The 19,801-nt window shown below is 37.4% G+C and overlaps 1 protein-coding gene across 5 annotated transcripts in view; it reads right to left on the reverse strand.

Moving 5' to 3' along the window:
- Window positions 1-19,801, reverse strand: part of LOC117323254 (TOG array regulator of axonemal microtubules protein 1-like) — a 54,663-nt gene that overhangs the window by 18,640 nt on the left and 16,222 nt on the right. For 2 of the 5 annotated variants that reach the window (XM_033878355.1, XM_033878354.1), the window contains exons 3-9: window positions 19,595-19,702; window positions 14,478-14,555; window positions 9,223-9,413; window positions 8,231-8,269; window positions 3,064-3,260; window positions 2,064-2,353; window positions 1,018-1,134 (exon numbers count right to left, since the gene is read on the reverse strand). In XM_033878355.1, the coding sequence (XP_033734246.1) occupies window positions 1,018-1,134; window positions 2,064-2,353; window positions 3,064-3,260; window positions 8,231-8,269; window positions 9,223-9,413; window positions 14,478-14,555; window positions 19,595-19,702 (1,020 nt within the window). The remainder of the gene's footprint in view (window positions 1-1,017; window positions 1,135-2,063; window positions 2,354-3,063; window positions 3,261-8,230; window positions 8,270-9,222; window positions 9,414-14,477; window positions 14,556-19,594; window positions 19,703-19,801) is intronic. The other 3 variants (XM_033878356.1, XM_033878358.1, XM_033878357.1) reach the window with 3 other exon arrangements.

The following is a 19,801-nucleotide window of genomic DNA, read 5'->3' on the forward strand; positions in this document are numbered from 1 at the left end:
ATGACGAACCAAACAGAAGTATTTTACTTTCCATTTGAAGTATCGAATGTAAAAAATCGGAGATTTCACTTATCGATTTCCAACTGGAAAATCAGAGACTAAAAACAGTATTCGACAGCTATCGGCCAATTTTCATCAATCCAAGAGCTCAAGGTGAACTTAAAATGTCACATCAGCTAGAGTGTATATGAGTTACCTCCCCTATCACCAACCAGGAAGCAAGCATAATAATTTGCAAAGAAAACAGTTGGAATGATCAGGGATAAAACAGGAAGGAGACAAGATTGTCTAGTGTGTTGTTAGCGTTTCTTAGGAAGAATTATTTCCAGTCCACTCCTGACCTCATTAGGATTTATCATTGAAATAAGCGACATTTTGATTCCCCCGGAGGGTTCTGAATGAATTTGTTCTAGCGATGACCTCTTAAAGTTTCTGTTTCACAGCAACTAAAAATAATAGATACCAATGCTTATAATTAATTTTTAACTTAACATACATGTAATTTAAGTTTTTTCAATATTGTTAACATGCAGTTTTGACGGAAAAAAAATAGGTGAATGAAATTTTAAGGTCAATGACATTTTAAAATCTCATAGACCCATCATCTATGAAGATGTAAATCTAAAGTTCGTTGTTGGTGGTTCCATCTTTTGTTGGTTTTTTTGGTTTTTTTTTTTTGGAAAAATTTAAGCAACAAAGAGATATGTAACCTGTTTTATTAGCTTTTAGGAGAAAAGTGTACCTGTTATCAGACTCCTTAGCCTTGATACAAGTGTTCCCTCCCTAAACCCTGATGCAAATTCCACTATTTTATAGTGTAAAACCCAATCCATGATTTTTTCATCCTTATATTATATATCACTTTTTAATGTAATCTTTAAGTCCCTGGAGCGAGGCAGGGGCATCATAACACATTAACTTGTAAAACACTCAAGTTATACTGCAAATATGAAATTTAAATCTCCCTAAGAAACATCCCTTCCCCTACTAAACAGTGTAAACACCGTAGACACATACCCCTGCCCACCACTCTGACACCAATGTTTCCGTCCTTGGCAGGGGCTTGGTCATCATCCAGCTCCACAGAGCCGAGACTGTTGGACGAAGCCACGCCCAGAGGAGACAATAACGGTCCTGAAAAAAAGACATCATGGAATGCTGGGATGTAAGTGTGGTGAAGAGGTGTGACATGTGACTTGGGCCACCTATTAGTAAGACATTCCATTGGGTTTTGTTATCAGAAGATTCGAATTGGGAGACCCACTTTGACAGTTTGAGGGCTACATTAGAGTGTACAGTAATCACCAATTCTGAACTTTGAAAAATTATCAATAGTTTTTTTTAAAGCTGATAGCAATTTTCACGGGTGTACACATTACATCCGATGGAATGAATTTCTGACAAGGAAAAATTAATGTTTAATATATGAATTATATTCATGCAAGTGGAGTCCCAAGATGTACATGCAGTGAAATTTCACTTCATATCACAACCACATGTGTCAGATATTGCTTTGAAATACCAGAAGGGGGTGAATGTGTTTCACTGTGGTTTTAGCTTTCAGAATGTTTTGGTTATTATAGGATTTCTGTAGCACATCTTTCTTCTATTCCATTACCTTTCAGTTAGGAAACATGCATGTAATCTGAGGAGAAGTTGGTTACAGTGATGCATAGGATTTTTGTTAAAAGGAATACAAAACTGGTGGAAAGCATTAAATCGACCTTGAAAACAAACAAGTTCTAGTGATTAAAATGTAAGGACATTCATTTTATATTTTTTTCATCATAAATTTTCCAGATTTTATCAATTCCATTCATTAATTATTTGAAAGTGTTAAATTGTTTTGCAGAAAATTCTACAATGTTACAAGTTCTTCAAAATTACAAAAGAACTCAGAGTTTTGCCTCCCTCAGTTTTTTATTTAATATAGGACACCTTTCATTTTTAAAGACTTAAAATCGGAGTCAGGTTGTTGGAAGGTAATTAGAGTAATGACAGTCTAAGTGGAGTATTTTCCATCAGATGATCACAGGACAAACTCTACTCTAAAAGACTGTTACCTTTCTGAGTGCGTCGTCGTGCCTTATTCACAGCTGCAGCGGTGGCCTTTGACTCGGCTGTCGTGTCATCACTGTAACCCCGTCCAACCACCTGGACGTCCGAATTACGGTTTTCCCTGAAGGTCACTCCACTGACAGGGTTGTAGTCTATGTGTAAAGTACTGCTACTACTACTGGAGTCCGGGATGTCCGATCCATAATCATCACGACTATTGCTGCTGCTTTTCCTCAAGTCTACCTCTGATCTCGCTAACTTTGGCCTTGACTCAAATGGAGAATCCACCTTTTTGCTGTAGATAAAATTACTTAAATTATTTCATTAACTTAAAGTGTATGTGGAATGAAGACTTTGTCTCAGGTGACCTAAAAAGTTGACGCCAGAAAGATGGACGACGGACGCCTGACGTCACGGTTTCGTTTTTTTTAACATGGTTTAAGAGAAAAATGTTTTGTTTTTTTAATTTTTACGCCTATAAACGAAATACCCTATTAAGCGTAAGGTACTGTACCTTATTTATCAAGCAATAAGTCTATGTCTGGAATTTTCTTTCTATATCCTCCAGACGACATGTCATTTACTTTGGGTCAGAATATATGCATTTAATTAGTCCCTGGGCATATTGATAGACATACAACACAAACATTGATCTCATATACTCCTAAACTGACCAACTATCAGAACTCTGGAAAGAAGATTTTATCAATGATCTGATATTCCAAGAAAATATGTACTGATGTGAGATCCATTGCATTTACAGACCTGCCAACCTTTCAAATTCAAAAATAGTAATTTGGCCCATTTTTGAGCAAAAAAAGAGTAATTCTTAACAATTCTTGCCAAATCTATTGCATCAAAAAGAGTAATTTGCTACTATTTCGAGAGAAAAAAGAGTAACGACCACCACAAAATAGTAAAGATTACTATAAAATAGTAGTAGTTGGCAGGTCTGCATTTACTCAGATTTCTTAAGTTGTGTAGATTGATGGATGCTAGCCATACCTCTTCTTACTGCGGTTAGAAAGAGAGCTAGCGTCTGAATCGTTATCTCGTGATGACGTGCTCCATATCCCACTCTCATGAAAGTCGGGTGAGGGAGATCTTGACGTCAAGCTCTGCTGGCTGGAGTTCTTCTCCAGCACAACCTTTTCCTTCTTCTTGTGGGCACTGCTTCGGATTCCTTGCAATGACTTCATCATCTGTAAAAACAAACATCAGCCTAAATGACCACATACATATATCATATATAATGTAAGGTCCCTCAAGTCAGACACAGCCACCAAACAGAGCTCTGCATTCATCCATAAACTGGTAGCTGTAATCAATTCTTTAAATATGAAAACTACTCCAGAAAATGATGAAATATCTTCCACAAGTTCTTACTTTGATTGCCAAATCAACAAGGACATAGTCGTCAAGATCCCCCGCCCATGCAAATATTGTATTACATGAAATTAAAGTGGGCAACATGCATAAAAACATGAAACACATGACATATCATTTAGAATCATTAAATGATTTTGTGTTCAGTCATAAAGTTCCTGTGAAAGTTATCAACATAACAAGTCTACCAAGCAAGTCTCATCAAAAACTGGGCATTCCTTCAAAATATATCTCACGGAAAGCAATCAGCCAATCAGGTCACTGCAGCCTCATTTATGGCGATGATCGAACTTGAGCGAAGAGTTTAAGTAATAAGTCTACCTAGTAAGTTTCATCCAAATCCAATCATTTCTTCGAAAGATATTGTGCGGAAAGCAATCTGCCAATCAGGTCCCAGCAGCCTCATTAAATATGCACGGAATATGCCGATGAACGAACTTGAGAGAGGGGTTCAGGTTATAAGTCTACCATGCAAGTTTCATTAAAATTCGGTCATTCATTCAAAAGATATCGTCTGGAAAGCGCATCCAGATTGACGGAACCCATTTGTATATCTCCTGACAACTTTGTAGGGCGGGGATAATAAAGCAGCTGTGAAGTCACAATCAGTGATTTTAGCAATTTCGAAGAAAAAGAATCTTTAGGCAAGTTCTTATAATTTTGCAAACATTGACAAACCCTAACAATAAGAGGTGTTGACTGCACAGTACTAGTAGATTCTTAAGGAAAAGTATGTGTTCAGGCCTCAAATACCGCTTTGTCCTAAAATCAGAGCTAATTAGGTACCAACATATTTTTTCTCTCTCTCATTTCCAATAAGTAAAGAAGTGTTTAAAGCTCAGTCAGGATATTTTAACATATAGCAGCTCCAGGTTTAAGTTAGCAGTTTTATACGATTCAAAATAGAAAAGCAAAAGACATAAACTTGCAGGGGGGAAAAATTAGCAGATAAAAAATAATGAAAAAGAAAATATCATTTCATTGGAAAAGTATTTCAAAACCAGATTTAAGAATTCACATCGAAATATTTTGATGGATCGAACAGAATTTTGCAAAAACCCAATACTTCACAAAATATTGAACAAGAGGCCAATGGGCTTTCACAGTAATCTAACTTAAACAGACCCTAGAACTTTGTACTAAGTAGCAGTATAGTGGTAGACAATAATCGTGCAATATATATGTAGGCCAAGGTGCAATCTCGGATAACTGAAAAAACCCAAAAATTTGAGAAAGATCCCTTCAGTACTTTCTGAGAAATAGTGATAACAAGAGTTTTTTTACAGACGCACGGACCACGGACCCAAGGACATAAAAGGTGTTCGAAACTTTCAAAACAAATACTTTGGTTGCTAAATTCTTGCTGTTTTTTTCATTCAGGTTACATTTTTCCCCATCAGTGTAATAGGTTTCATAGGATGTTTATGTAAAAAATATTATGGTGTGCTGCATTTTCACTTCAGATATAACTAAGACATTACATGGTGGTAAAATTTGACACATAGATCTAATTTAATTAAAAATTCTTCAATAATGACAATGATAACACTAACATTTGTGTTTCTATCTGAAAAAAACAACACACCAAAAATGCACATGTAGTCTGCCATTTTGTCCAAATTTCTTTGGGCAAGTCCAATAACTACTTCCGGTATGGAATCCGGAAATAGTATAAAGTACTGAAATATGTATTATTATGTACATAGTACGTATTTGCAAAGTTTTCAACTTCACTTTTACACCATGAACACTGGGCATTAGAGATATTAGTGCTGTAACAAAACTTGATAGGACATAACAAATTAATTCATTGGTTCTCAGGCCCACTCGCATCCAATAAAACAATAAAATAAAATTACTCTAATGCGGCCATAAACTCTGGGGGGGGGGGGGGGGGGGGGGGAATCCAGAAAGAAAATTCTGCATTCCGGTTCAAGCTTTAGTCTCGTCAATATTTCAAGCGTTTGAACGAAAAGAAGTTACAAGTGCTAAAGAGACCTAGCTAGTTGATGCAAATGGCTGACTATAGAATACATTTGGGGGGTTTTCGGAAGCATGTACAAAGGAAGAACTGTACACCTCGATACAGGATGGGTCCATTGCAATTGTGGCATGGATGTTTCCAGAAAAACTGAAAGAATGCCATGTTTCATTTTTGTGAAAATTTTGTTGTTTCTTGTTAAAATTAATGAACACAGAAGTTGCTTCAAAAGATTTATTAAAATATTTCATTTTCATATGAATGAAAAATAAAAAATAAATCTCCTGCATCTGTTTTTATCCAATAAAGTGTTAAAATAAAATGCCGCCCTCCCTCATCTATTTTTTTTTTCCAAAAATTGCCCTGAGCACCAACTAATTAATTTGATATGCTAAATGTAGTTACTATTTTCACATCACACCAGACAGCTGATCAACAGACTGAAAAAGGTATTATTAATGGAAGTTTGTTAATACAAATTAGAGAACATACAAGGGACATTTCTGGAGGTGAACAAGAGGCCCATGGAGCCTGTATCGCTCACCTGGATATTCGGTACCACCACTATAATGCATATAGTTTTCCCATTTTGGGACCTACTTCTTAGTACCATGTATTTCCGTCAATTTTTTCTTTAACTAAATTTAACATCTGGTTCGAAAGAAAATTCAAAAGCAAACAAGAATACTAAGTGGTTAGCAAGGGCCTTGTCATGTAGCTATATATTACCCACAGTCACCAACAAGAGGCCCAACAGGCCTTAACGGTCATGTGACTACCTTGAGTACATCATACTACTATAACAAGTAATTAAAGGGATATTTCTTAGTTTGAGATCAGAAAGATGCAACAAGAGACCAAATGGGTCTGAATTGCTCACATGGCTCTGCAGCAACTTTGAAGTATATCTAGGTCATTTCTGCAAATACTTTGCTGATTACCACTTTATTCAAATATCATAGTAGGCTAGGTTTATTCATGTCAATTAATTTTCTATTCCTTTATTCCAGCATACTTTTAGCCTAATATCACAAAACAAGAGTCTAGTGCTATCAAAAAGTCATTGTTTAAAGATTTAAGCCTATTTGACCCCTGTGATCTTTAATATAGGTCAAGGTCATTCATTTGAACAAACTTGGTAGCTCTTCACCCGAGCATGTTATAGGCTCAATATCAAGTCCCTGAGCCTCTTGATTATTGAGAAGAAGTTGTTTGAAGAATTTACTCTATTTGACCAATGTTGCCTTAAATGAAACTCAAGGTCATTCATTTGAACAAATGTTGTAGCCCTTCATCCCAGCATGCTACAGACCAAATATCAAGCCACTGGGACTCTTGGTTATTGAGAAGAAGTATTTTAAAGATTTTAGCTTATTTGACCCCCGTGACCTTAAAAGGGTCATGGTCATTCATTTGAAAAAACTTGGTACCCCTTCACCCAAGCATGCTACAGGACCAATATCAAGTCCCTGGGCCTCTTGGTTATTGAGAAGTTGTTTAAAGATTTTAGCATATATGACCCATGTGACCTTGAATGAAGGTCACCTTTACTCAGTTGAATCAATGCCTAATTCTGCCCTCCTTTTTTTCTTAATATCATAACAAAATGTTTATAAACTTGTGAAAAAATACAAAATCAGACCTTGACCTTTGCTTCAGTCACCTTGACCTTTGATCAGTCAACCCTTTTTTAACTCCTACCAACTTTGCTTCATGTCATAAAAAAATTGATGCTGAAATAACCTGGCCTAGACTTCTGGTCATTTGGCTGGTTTAATTCTAACCCAATGTTTACGCAAAATTTATTCCCTGTCACCCAATGACCAACTATTGACTTAATCATTTCATTATTGCAGAAGAAGGATTTAAAAGAATATCTGATGTGTTTTCCTTATTGGGCCCCACCCACGCCACTATTGGGGGCAATCCCTCATGCCCGTTCATGACTAATAGCGATTTAATCAAAAAGGTGATAGACAACGCTGCACCATGGCACAAGCTCTGGCTCTTCGGGCCAGGTGAGCTGAAAATAAAACCAAAATATGACAAGAGCCCAATCAACCTGAATCACTCACCTGCTATCTAGTGATCCTTTTTATACATAAACATAATCAAGAACAAGTGTATCTGAGACCAGATATAAGATCTTAGGGCATCACAGTTATTTGAAAAGGTGTCTTTAAAATATCTTAGCAAATTTAACACTTTAAACTTAAATTATGGTGAAGGTTATTCATTTGAACAAACTTGATAGCCCTTCACCCCAGCATGCTACAGACCTAATATCAATTCCCTGGGTCTCTTGGTTATTGAATAGCTGGTTAAAAAATTCAGCTTATTTGACCCCTGTAAACTTCAATGTAAGTCAAGGTCATTCATTTGATCAAACGTGGTAGCCCATCACCCAAGCATGCTACACACCCAATATATCAAGTTCCAGGGCCTCTTGGTTAATTATTGATAAAAAGTAATTTAAAGATTTTAGCAAATTTGAACCCTGTGACCTTGAATGAAGGTTAACTTTATTCATTTAAACCTGTGACCTTGAATGAAGGTTAACTTCATTCATTTAAACAAACATTGGTAGCCCTTCATCCCAGCATGCTACAGGCCCAATATTAGGTCCCTGGGGCCTCTTGGTTATTATTGAGAAGTTGTTTAAATGGAAAAGTTGACACCAGACAAACAGCCAGACAACAGACGATGGCGGACAGTGAACGCCACACCACGGCATAAACTCACTTGCTCTCTGAGCAGGTGAGGTTAAAAAAAATGAATAACATGCGGTAGTGTATTCAAACCAACCTTGGAACCATTGCGGATACTGTTGAGGTATTTCATCATCTGTCAACAAAAAGAATCAGCTCACTATTCAGTAATACACTTCCCAAATGGGAAATACAGGATTTCATCAATATAACTACAAAGCCCAGAAGATTGTACCTGAAAAAGGACTGTTAGATCACCTCTCCCTAATTTAATGACTGATTATATCATAATGTTATAGATATTTCTGCAATTCATTCAAAGTCTAAAATGACACTTCATCATATCATCAAGCATTCTACATCATCTTTCAGTAATTTCACCATTTCAATTGGGAAAAGGTTAAGAAAATATGGATGATATTCTGATTACACACATGAATGAGTACAGTAAAATCTGTCTATAAAGACCTGTCAAGGGGAGGATGAAAAACGGTCACTATAGACAGATAACCTTTATAGACAGGTCAAAGTTATCACGCCAACCAATTTACATGAAACTGCCATAAATAACTTGTCATTGAACAGGGCATTCAGAAGACCGGTCAGAAGTCAAATAAATGCATAAACTTTACGTACAGTGGAACTTCGTTAACTCGAACTCGGGAAAACTCGAATACCCGCTTAACTCGAAGTACCTTGTCAGTCCCGGCCAACAAGGCCAACATGTGCACACTATCAAACTGTCATGCCATGCTGATAATGTTAACCAAATTAGAATGAATTCCAATAGAAATCCAACAAATCATAGTCAACAAGAAGCCCAATGGGCCTGTATCGCTCATCTGGCTCTACAGCAAATTTGAAATTGATTGAGGTCATTTCTGCGGTTACAATGCTGATTACCACTTTATTCAAATATCAGAGTAAGCTAGGTTTATTCATGTCAATAAATTTTCTAGTCTTTCACTGTGTATAATTATGATAAGTGTGGATGCAACAGTAGACTACCAAAACTGATTAGTCATTAAATGAGGTGCAAATTCTGACCTTTTGCAGACCTGATTTATATAGACTGAATACAAGTGTTACCTCTTGATGTGACTCCTTTTCCATGTTGCTCTCCAAGGAAGCTGCATATGCACTATCAGTATCATCTTCCTTGTGGATCGAGGAAAATTTATCTGACTGAGCAGTTGATATTGGTGGCACCTTTTTGGTACTGCGCTTTGTTGCAGAACGGGCCAAGGTAGGTTTGAGGGGGATGGGAGACTCGTCATTGGCTGCAATGAGAGAAATTTTGAAAAATAAACATGAAATTTAAACAACATTAAATTCTCAAGTCTCATCTTTCTCCCCAAAAGACATGAAACTGGCTTCAACTGAGCACATATTCAAACCAACTATAACATATTAATCAATTTTCATTAATTTGTAATTGATGCTGGAGTCCTGATCATGAACAAGAGGCCCATTGGTCTTAACGGTCATCTGTCTCTAAAGACCCTTGTACTATTGTAGTATACATACTCAGTAGCAAGTACAGTCGAATCTGTCCAAACGATCATCTCTATTTAGCGACCCTCTGTTAACGCGACCAGCGACCACAATTGTACATTCCCTTGATAACAATAACTCTCCAATAAGCGACCAGAAGTCTCCAAAATGCCTTCCATTACCATTTTCACCTTGATAACACCCAAGTTGTTTTACTTTTCGTGCAAAAGGACAGGAGAGGAGGAGAAGAGACGGTCTAGAATTCTGACGATTTTCAAACGTTTTATATATGATACATCAATTTGCATGAGAAATATAACAATGAAGGAATGCATAAACAGTTAACTTACTGTTAAATCGTTTGTTATCTTTTTTGAGACATTAAAACAGATATTTGCCGGTAAAAAAGTCACCGTTTTAAAGTAGGAAATGCAGTAACGTAAATAATAATCGGAGCGGATATCCGGACCAAGATTTCAGGAATTCCCAAAATATATATATATAAATAATTTGAAAGTAGTCTAATTAACGAATGAAATATATTTCTCATGTAAAATCGATGTACAATTTTTTATTTTTTTTTTGTATTTTGCTGTGCTGAAAGAATTTTTAAAAAATATATACAATGATGAAAAATTAGCACAGTAATAGTTATAAAAACAAAAACAAAAAAACGCCTATCAGCCCCTGGGGGTCAGTCAGGGCCAACATTTACATTCCATCAAACTGTCATCCCAAGCTGATAATGTTAACCAAGTTAGAATGAATTCCAATACAAATCCAACAAACAAGAGGCCCAGAGGGCCTGTATCGCTCACATAGTTTCATGAGATATGAAACAAGAATGATGCTTAAGTATATGTGTTGCTGGTATTGCAATGTCAATATATATCATAAGCATTTTATATGGGTACATGTACATTGATTTTATTTTAATACTAAAAATGCCAAAAAGTGCATTAATCCATGAAATGAAATTGACTTTTGGCGCGACCCCATAGGGACCCTGCCCTCTGCCCCCTGGGGGGGTCAGCTCCTTCCTTTATGCAATTTTGAATCCCTACCCAAATAGGATGCTACCATTCAAACCATTGCTAAGTATCAGAGAATAAGTTGCTTAAATCAATTCAGCCAAATTGACCCCTATATCCATTGCTTGGTTCAGGAGAAGAAGTCAATTATATGAATATAGCCTGATTGACCACATTTGGCCCTGCCCCTCAGGCCCCTGGGGGGTCAGCCCCATCATTTGTACAATTTTAAATCCCCACCCCATTTTGTAAAATTTTGAATCCCCACCCAATAGTGATGCTACCAGGCAAATATGAGTGATAGCCATTGCTTGGTTTCAGAAAAGAAGTCGTTTATATCAATATAGCCTGATTGACCACATTCGGCCCCGCCCCTCAGGCCCCTGGGGGGGGTCAGCCCAATCATTTGTACAATTTTGAGTCCCCTACCCATAGGGATGCTTCTGAACAAATTTGTTCAAATTCCGATCAGTGGTTATGAAGAAGAAGTCCAACAAGAGGCCCAGAGGGCCTGTATCGCTCAGCTGGATTTCATGATATATGAAACAAGAATGATGATTAAGTATATTTGTCACTGGTATTGCTATGTCAATATATCATAGGCATTTTATATGGGTACGTGAGGCATGTCAAAAACTGCATTAATTCATGAAATAAAATTGACTTTTGGCGCAACCCCTTAGGGATGATACCACACAAATGTGAGTAATATCCATTGCTTAGTTTAAAAAAAGAAGTTGTTTAAACCAATTGACCCCACCCTCTGCACCCGGGAGGTCAGTTCCTTCCTTTATAAAATTTTTAATCTTTACCCAAAAGAATGCTACCAGTCAAATATGAGCTGTTTCAGAGAAGAAGTTGTTCATATCAATTTAACCAAATTGACCCCTTTTGGCCCTTCCCTCAGCCCCAAGGGGGTGGGCCCCATCATTTTTTCAATTTTGAATCCTTAACTCAAGGGAATGCTACCAGTCAAATATTAGAGATATTCATTGCTTAGTTTCAGAGAAAAAGTTGTTTATGTCAAATCTGCCAAAATGACCCCTTTTGCCCCCTCCTCTCAGCCCCAAGGGAGGACGGCCCCACTATTTGTACAATTTTGAATCCCCACCCCATAGTGATGCTCACAGTCAAATATGAGCAATATCAATTGCTTGGTTTCAGAAGAGAAGTTGTTCATATCAATTTAGCCAAATTGACCCCTCTTAGCCCCACCCCTCAGGCCCCCGTGGGGTCAGCCACACCATTTGTACAATTTTGAATCCCCACCCAATAGTGATGGTACCAGACAAATATGAGCAATATCCATAGCCCAGTTTCAGAGAAGAAGTTGTTTATATCAATATAGCCCAATTGACCATATTTGGCCCCTGCCCCTCAGGCCCCATCATTTGTACAATTTTGAATGCCCACCCCATAGTGATGCTACCAGGCAAATATGAGCGATATCCATTGCTTGGTTTTAGAGAAGAAGTCGTTAATATTAATATAGGTATATTGACCCATTTTGGCCCCGCCCCTCAGGCCCCCAGGGGGGTCAGCCCCACCATTTGTACAATTTTGAATCTTCACCCCATAGTGATGCTACCAGGCAAATAGGAGCGATATCCTTTGCTTGGTTTCAGAGAAGAAGTCGTTTATATTAATAGAGCCAAATTGACCCCTTTTGGCCCCGCCCCTCGAGACCCCCGGCGGGTCAGCCCCACCATTTGTACAATTTTGAGTCCACACCCCATAGGGATGCTTCTGACAAAATTTGGTCAAATTCTGATCAGTGGTTATGATGAAGAAGTCAATTGTTGACGGACGGACGGACGGACGATGGACGCAACGGTATGGCATAAGCTCACCTTGGTCCTTCGGACCAGGTGAGCTAACAAGTCAATTGTTGACGGACGGAAGGATAACAGACGGACCAGGTGAGCTTACAATGTTTTGGCCACATGATATTACTTGCACATGCGCGACACATATACCGATCAACATGTCATTCCCCGCGATTCTGCCTGGTGATTTCACCGTATTTCAAAGGAAAAATTGGGTAAAAGAGTTTCCCTCAATTGCTCAATCGGCCCGTAGATTGAGAATAATGTGATTGAGTGTGTTGAACGCGTTAACATCCCATTCATCTCATGCATAAGGGCGGCATTATGTTTGGCTTTAGAACCTGGTGCCCTCTTGCATGTGGTGTTCGCATGTCAGTCTATGTGACTCAACTTTTGAGAGAACATTCGTAGAATGATGGAGGAAAAGAGAAAGTTGTCTCGCAGTCATTATTGATCATGACTCATGGCCAGACAGCAAATGCATGCCCTCATAGTCGAAGTTTGGCTTCATACGAAGGTCGGCTCAGTGCAGCGCCCTCTTGTGTAGATCAGAGCAGCTGCGCTGCACTGCGGTTGCTGCTACTTCATAGACTGCCATGCAGTATGCTGGCTGGTGTGCTTGGGGCTCTGCGAGTAGTCTCTATCCATTGTGTCATTGTCAGTTTCTTTATGGAATTGAATGTTGGTTGCATAGTGTCTCTGTTAACTATGCTGAAGGGATCGCTGAAGTTACATCGGATGGAAGGAGAGCAGGGTTTGTTCTTTTGAATGAGGGTCCATGCGCCGTCAGAGGGAAGTTGTTTGTTTGTGGCTGATCCTAGGTACTTAGGGGATGGTTGAGCACGTTCCTCGCCATGCCATACCTCAAGTTGTGTATCCCATGATGGCCTCAGCCTGGTGAGGTGTGTTGGGGATGATGGTCGCCTCATGGCGATGTGCGTTGTGTTGGATCCCGCTGATCCGGGGGGCAGCATCCAAGCTGGTGATCTCGGTTAGCCAGTGCTGCATGGATCACGGCCCTATGGTGAATCGGGGAGAAAAACTCCTGCTGGATGATCTGCATTCCTGCAGAGGACAAGCTATTGGTTGGATGGTTGCTCTACCTGTTTCCCCTGCTTTGTGGATACATAGTTACCTGTTGGTTTTGGGCCAGCTGTTCGGGGATGCCATCCGGGGTTCGGCAAGATGCGCAGTTGGCTAAATCATTGCTAACATGGGTCTATGCTCTGCTCAGCTCGTGAGCGGCCGTTGAGTTCCTGCTACGAGAGAGGTTGATACATTTTTGAAGTTTGTCCTGCAGTGGTATTGGTGTTGACCTTATTGTTCAGATTCAGCTGCAGATGTTGATGCTAATAGCACATTCCATTATTAAAACGGGGAGGAGTGTTGTGAATATACATGACGAGCTCACATTTGACAGAAATTAACCTATATGAGGGGACCGCAATAGCTCAGTTGGTTAGAGCTACAACAAGGAAATCTCAGACGAAGTTCCCAGGTGCATGGTTCTTCACTCCCATTAACCCATGTCGATTTGTGTTTATTGTGAAGCTGAGAAACAGGCTACTCTTGATCTGTGCTGTGGTGGTTATGTCCTTGGGCAAGACATTTTCCCCAAATTGCTCTGGATGATATGTGACGGGCCACCCATATGTTGTTCAGAGAGGTAGTCACAAACTACTACAAGAAGACCCTACCAAAAAAATGACCCTGGCTGGTCACACGGCAAAAAACCCAGTAAATAATCATACACAGGCCATTTTTTTAAATCACACAATTGACATTTTCTGCATTGTTTTTTCCAATACTGAATATTATATGCATTTATATGTGATCCACCATATATACAAATTTGTGTTAATTGACAATTATATATCAGGTATTAAATATTTCAAATCCCACAGCATTTGTTAACAAAAATAAAATTAATAATATTAATAGCATACATAAGCAGCCAAAGCTAAACTAGAACCTGCATACACTGCCCACTTACAAGCTTTTGGGACACTTGGGCTGGGAGGTCTTTTTACTGTACTTGATTTAACCTTCTCAGGTACTGGTGGTGGTTGTTCTGAAAAGTGTAATTGATAAGTATATCCAGTAAGACTGCCTTTCAAAATAATTCAGATCCAAAAAACATACAAGAGGCCCAATGGGGCTGTATCGCTTACTTGGCTCTACAGCAACTTTGAAGCTGATTGAGGTCATTTCTACAGACACAATGCTGATTTCAGTTTTATTCAAATATCAGATAAGGCTAGGTTTATTCATGTCAATAAATTTTCTTGTCATTTATTCCAGAATACTATTGGCCTAATATCAGGAGACTCTTGGCTATCGCAAAATCATTGTTTACATAATTAAGCCGATTTGACCCGTGACCTTGAATGTAGGTCAAGGTCATCCATTAGAACAAACTTGGTAGACCGTCATCACAGCATGCTACAGACCCAATATCAGGTCTCTGGGACTGGTGAAAATGTAAATTGTGTACGACAGAATTCGCCTGACAAAATTAAGGCGATGGCAATAGGTCAACTGAATGTTTGAAACATGCCATATCAATGTTCATCTGTATTATACCGTATAGTGCTCAGGTACGTTTTGGAGGTTCATTTCAAAAAAAAAAAAAAAAAAAAGAACAATTTTTTTTTTCAATATTCAACTTCGCGGTAGCTGAATTCTAAAGCATTAAAGATGATAGGAATTTGTAACTTATGAAAGCTTATTTACCACATTTAATTGGAATCACCGGTCAGATTTGACACATTGGATTGACAGGTTGTTTACATTATACCATGACAGGCCTAGTCAGCTTGCAAATTGGAGCGGTCCCATCTACGCTGTTGTACAAACAAAATAATTAATCCTACCCTCAATTACCTTGTGATTTTCACACAGGTATGATCTCTTGTGGTATCTGTCCATGACCATACAAAGCTAATTAAGCTCAATTATAATACGATTGACTAGTAAGCTGACTGCTACGTAATGTAACACAGGCCGCCATTTTGTATACAGTACGGAAACAAGTCTGCTGTCATCGTGCTGGTCACAACTTTTATATCAATGAATTAACATGTGTAATGGATACAGCTACAGTGCAGAAGATAAATAAGAGTACCCCGGTAGTTTTCACAGTCAGATCATATTTATATGGCCAGTTGGTCACTGACTGCCGCACGAGATCAAGGCATTAGTGTTACCCTTGCCTGATTGCGCATGCGTGCTGTTACAGCTTCCGTAAATAAACAAGTTGAACGTTATCAGTTTCTGGCAACACTCTGGATTTATAAGGTGATTAAAGTATGAAATAACTAAGTACTGCTATATCATTTCAAGTTTTGTTTGATGTTAATTGAGATGTTAAACATCGTTTTGGACCTGAAAACGGGAACATGCTCAAGTGAGATCGTATGTGTACGGAATGTGTGGCTCATGATTGACTTAAGCTTAGATAAATCCATGTAATTGCTGATAAATAAACAATTACAAGGAATTAAACATCAGAAAAACTATTCATTTCTTTGATTATTTGTTAACTATTGCTTTCTAAATGCTTTATATATGTTATATATATATAAGTATTAAATCAATCCTGCTGTGGAAGGAAACGATAACAAATCTCAAATCAAATTCATTCTGACTGGGAAAAGGCTTGTACTTGCGTATACTGTGCAGTGGTCTTTTTCACTTGTCAATTTTTGAAAAAAAGTGCGCACTATACACAAATATTTACGGTATATAGTAAGCATCTAAATACAACAACTGTCAACCACACATAGCCATAATATTGATATCATCTGAATATTGCTGCAGTTATCTGTCACCTCGTCAAAACCATTCCAAAGTTGTGCAAGTATGCCAATCAATTGATTCTACTTTTCTATTTCCTTAATCTTGTAGTTATATACCTCTCTTGCAACAGTGAAGTTGCAACCCAGTTCACATAACAACAAGAAACTCTCATTTGTGTTCGATTAATTGGCCATTTTCTTCAAAGGAATGCCACCTATATTGTAAGCCTACAGTATATCTCCCATACACATAGCCTAACTATGCCGCTCCTCCTGTGGCTATGTATTCTCTCAAATGCCATTTTGAATATACAGTCAAACCTGCCTTAGCGACCACCTGAATTAAACGACTTACTTTCATATGCGACCGTATTTTTTACTCCTAACGTTATTTACTATACTAGTGACCTGAATTAAGCGACTACCTGTCAGACGCGACTAACGACCATCATTTCCGTGTCCCAAATGCTGAAAAGCGACTTTTTTCAGCGACTTTCCGAGTTTTAAAACGGAAGCAGAAGTCATAATCAAGAAGAAACCGGACGAACTTGTCTGCTTTCAAAGATTAAAAAATACTTTAGAAATGTCTTATTCTGTCTCAAAAAATGTATTGAATTTATTATCTTTGCCCTGATAACACCCAAAAAGGAACGAAACTGTACTTTACTTCTAAAGAATGAAAGGAGATGGGATATGGCGAAAAAACGTCCTCGCCATTCAGACGATTTTCACGAAATTTTGATAGATAAAAATACAAACATTTGCTTGACAAGTATGAAAAAGAGTGAATAAACAGTCAACTTACTGTTTAACTGAAATTTATGTTCTTTTTGAGACATTAGGACAGATATTTGCCAGTTAAAAACGTCTCCATCGTTATGAAGGAAATGCAGTTACGTGACTAATCATCCGGACGGAAGTCCGGACCAGGAATTCAGGAATGAAAAAAAAAAAAAAGTTTTTTGTAAATGTATCCGGCACTGGAAATAATCAAATTAGCCATTCAAACTCTTTGATTATTTTTTGTATTTTAAAATTAAAAAAATTATTGTAACATGCTAAAGAATTTAAATATATATATTAATGAAAATAAAGAAACTGAATTAAATTTAAAAAAATAGATATTGTACTACATATGTAGAAATGGGGATATTTCTATATATTGTCCATTATTAATATTATAAGCATTTTATTTCATTAAGTGAATAGTGATTTTTTTTTTTTTCTTTTTCTTTTTTTTCTTTCGTTTTCCTCAAGAGGTCTCTTACAGATTTGATTATATTCACAATCTTAATTGATGACTGAGGTAATTCCTTTTCATATATGTACTAATATTTGTAGCTGTTAAATTTTACATATGTGGCAGACTAATCATGAACTTTCCTTTTCGGGTAATTTTCTTTGAACCTGGATTAAGAGACCACCTGTCATATGTGACCTTTTTTATTGACTCCCTTGGAAGGTCACATATGACAGGTTTGACTGTATTTTTTTCTCTTAATTACTGAAATACACAGCTTGTTGCTAATATTTTTCTCTCTTTATTACTGAAATACACACTTGTTGCTAATAATGTAACATGCTAGTAAATATATTTCAAATATTTAAGTAAAATAACGGACTTGTATGTAAATCTATTTTAATTTATTTATTTTGAAGTTGTGAAAAGGATGCCATAACAATAGAGACTGGAGGGAAATGTAAACATCTAGTACTACAGTGCACAAGGCCGAAAATGTAAATATCCGGTATTGGTTGTGCATATGAATACACTGTACAAGTTTATCGTTGACCTCTGATTCAACAATTTTACATCCCATCACGAATACAAATTTTGTAAGTGCACTTATTTGCAAAACGTTCTTTTTAATATATTTCAATAGTTTCTGTAAAATTACAGACTTCTATGCAGATATATCACAAGTCTGTGGTTTGAAGCGAATTTTTTATTACCATATTTGATGGAAAACGGTGGTGCATACTGAAAAAGTCATCAAATATGGGCATACACAGTAATTCTACTCTTGATTCTAATAAACAAACATTATGTATGTTTAAAAAACAATCCTTTTTTCAAATCTATCGAAAGATATCAGTATGCCTGACAAAGTTGACCTCTGAGACCGAATCTGGCTGAGATATACATAAATGTACTGGTGACTTAAGATATAGAGCTACAAAAGCTAATATAATTGATCAGTATCAAATATAAGGAAAACAATGATAAATATTGATCTGCTAATTACTATGTAACAGATGAAATGTATGTCATCACTCTGGCATCAAATGGGTTTTCATGCTCATGTGTCTCCATGCATGTAGATACAGAGAAACCCTGCTTATCACAAAATATAGGTCCATATGACTACCAATATCCTATTTCTGATACGGACTGAGCTTTCTCTTAACATATGTAAATATTTACACTTTTATCTTTGTTGGTAGACATAATAAATGATTAATTAGTGTAAGTTTGGATGCAGCCAGAGTTACAGCAGTCATTATCAGGAAACAACAAGTACTATTTGTAAGGGTGGTCGTTACTATAATGTCCCCCAAACTACCCCAACAATTGTAAATTATGCTAATTATAATGTATGTGTGCATTGTGGTTTATTGTCAATATGTAAAATGTTACATCAATGACAATCAATATCAAGTAATCTGCATCTCACTTATTATTATGTTGTTTAATGCTTCTTCAAAGATGAATTATTAAGTATTATTCATAAAAACACATGGCAACGGACGGTGCCGAATGTGGTACCATTGTGTTAGGCTTCCCTCAATACCCGCATGTACCAATATTCGCTGCAATCAAACAACATCTAAATTTCAACCAATCAGAAACCTCCATTTCGTTACCATGGTAACGGAGAGTATCGAAAGTGGTACCTTTGTATTCTTCCCTCAATACCCCTATGTACCAATTTGCACTAAAATCTAACAATATCTAAATTTTGACCAATCAGAGACCAGGAAATGGCAGCCATTTTGAAATTTCATTACGAAACATGAACGTTGCACACCTTCTGCTCCCCACCAATAATCATGTGAAGAAGTTTCATAAGTATCCGTCCAGTAGTTTAGGAGGAAATCGCTCGACAAGATCACCACGGAAAGATAGAAGAAAGCCAAAGAATAATAATAAGAAAAAACGGAGCAAACACAATATGTCCCCCGCTTCGTTTGGGTGACATAATAACAAGTCTGCCTTCCTGACCGCTGAAAAGATCTCAATGGGAGGCAAAATAATCGAAAAATCAAATTGTGGGATTGGAAGTGAGTTTAAATGGACACATGCCACACTTACCTCTCTCAAAATCTGAATGGTCATATCCTGAACTTGGGCTGGCATTCAATTTTCCTTGATTTCCCTGGTTTTTCTTGAGTTTATTCAAGTGCATTTGAGAATAGGAATCTGTAAAAAAAAAACAGAGGCCCATGAGCCTAACTGTCATCTGACTAATCTATTGGTCATTGTGTACTTCATTGAATATCAAATAGAAAGCGGCCTTAT

Source organism: Pecten maximus, chromosome 3, assembly GCF_902652985.1.
Source record: "Pecten maximus chromosome 3, xPecMax1.1, whole genome shotgun sequence".
Classification (NCBI taxonomy): domain Eukaryota; kingdom Metazoa; phylum Mollusca; class Bivalvia; order Pectinida; family Pectinidae; genus Pecten; species Pecten maximus.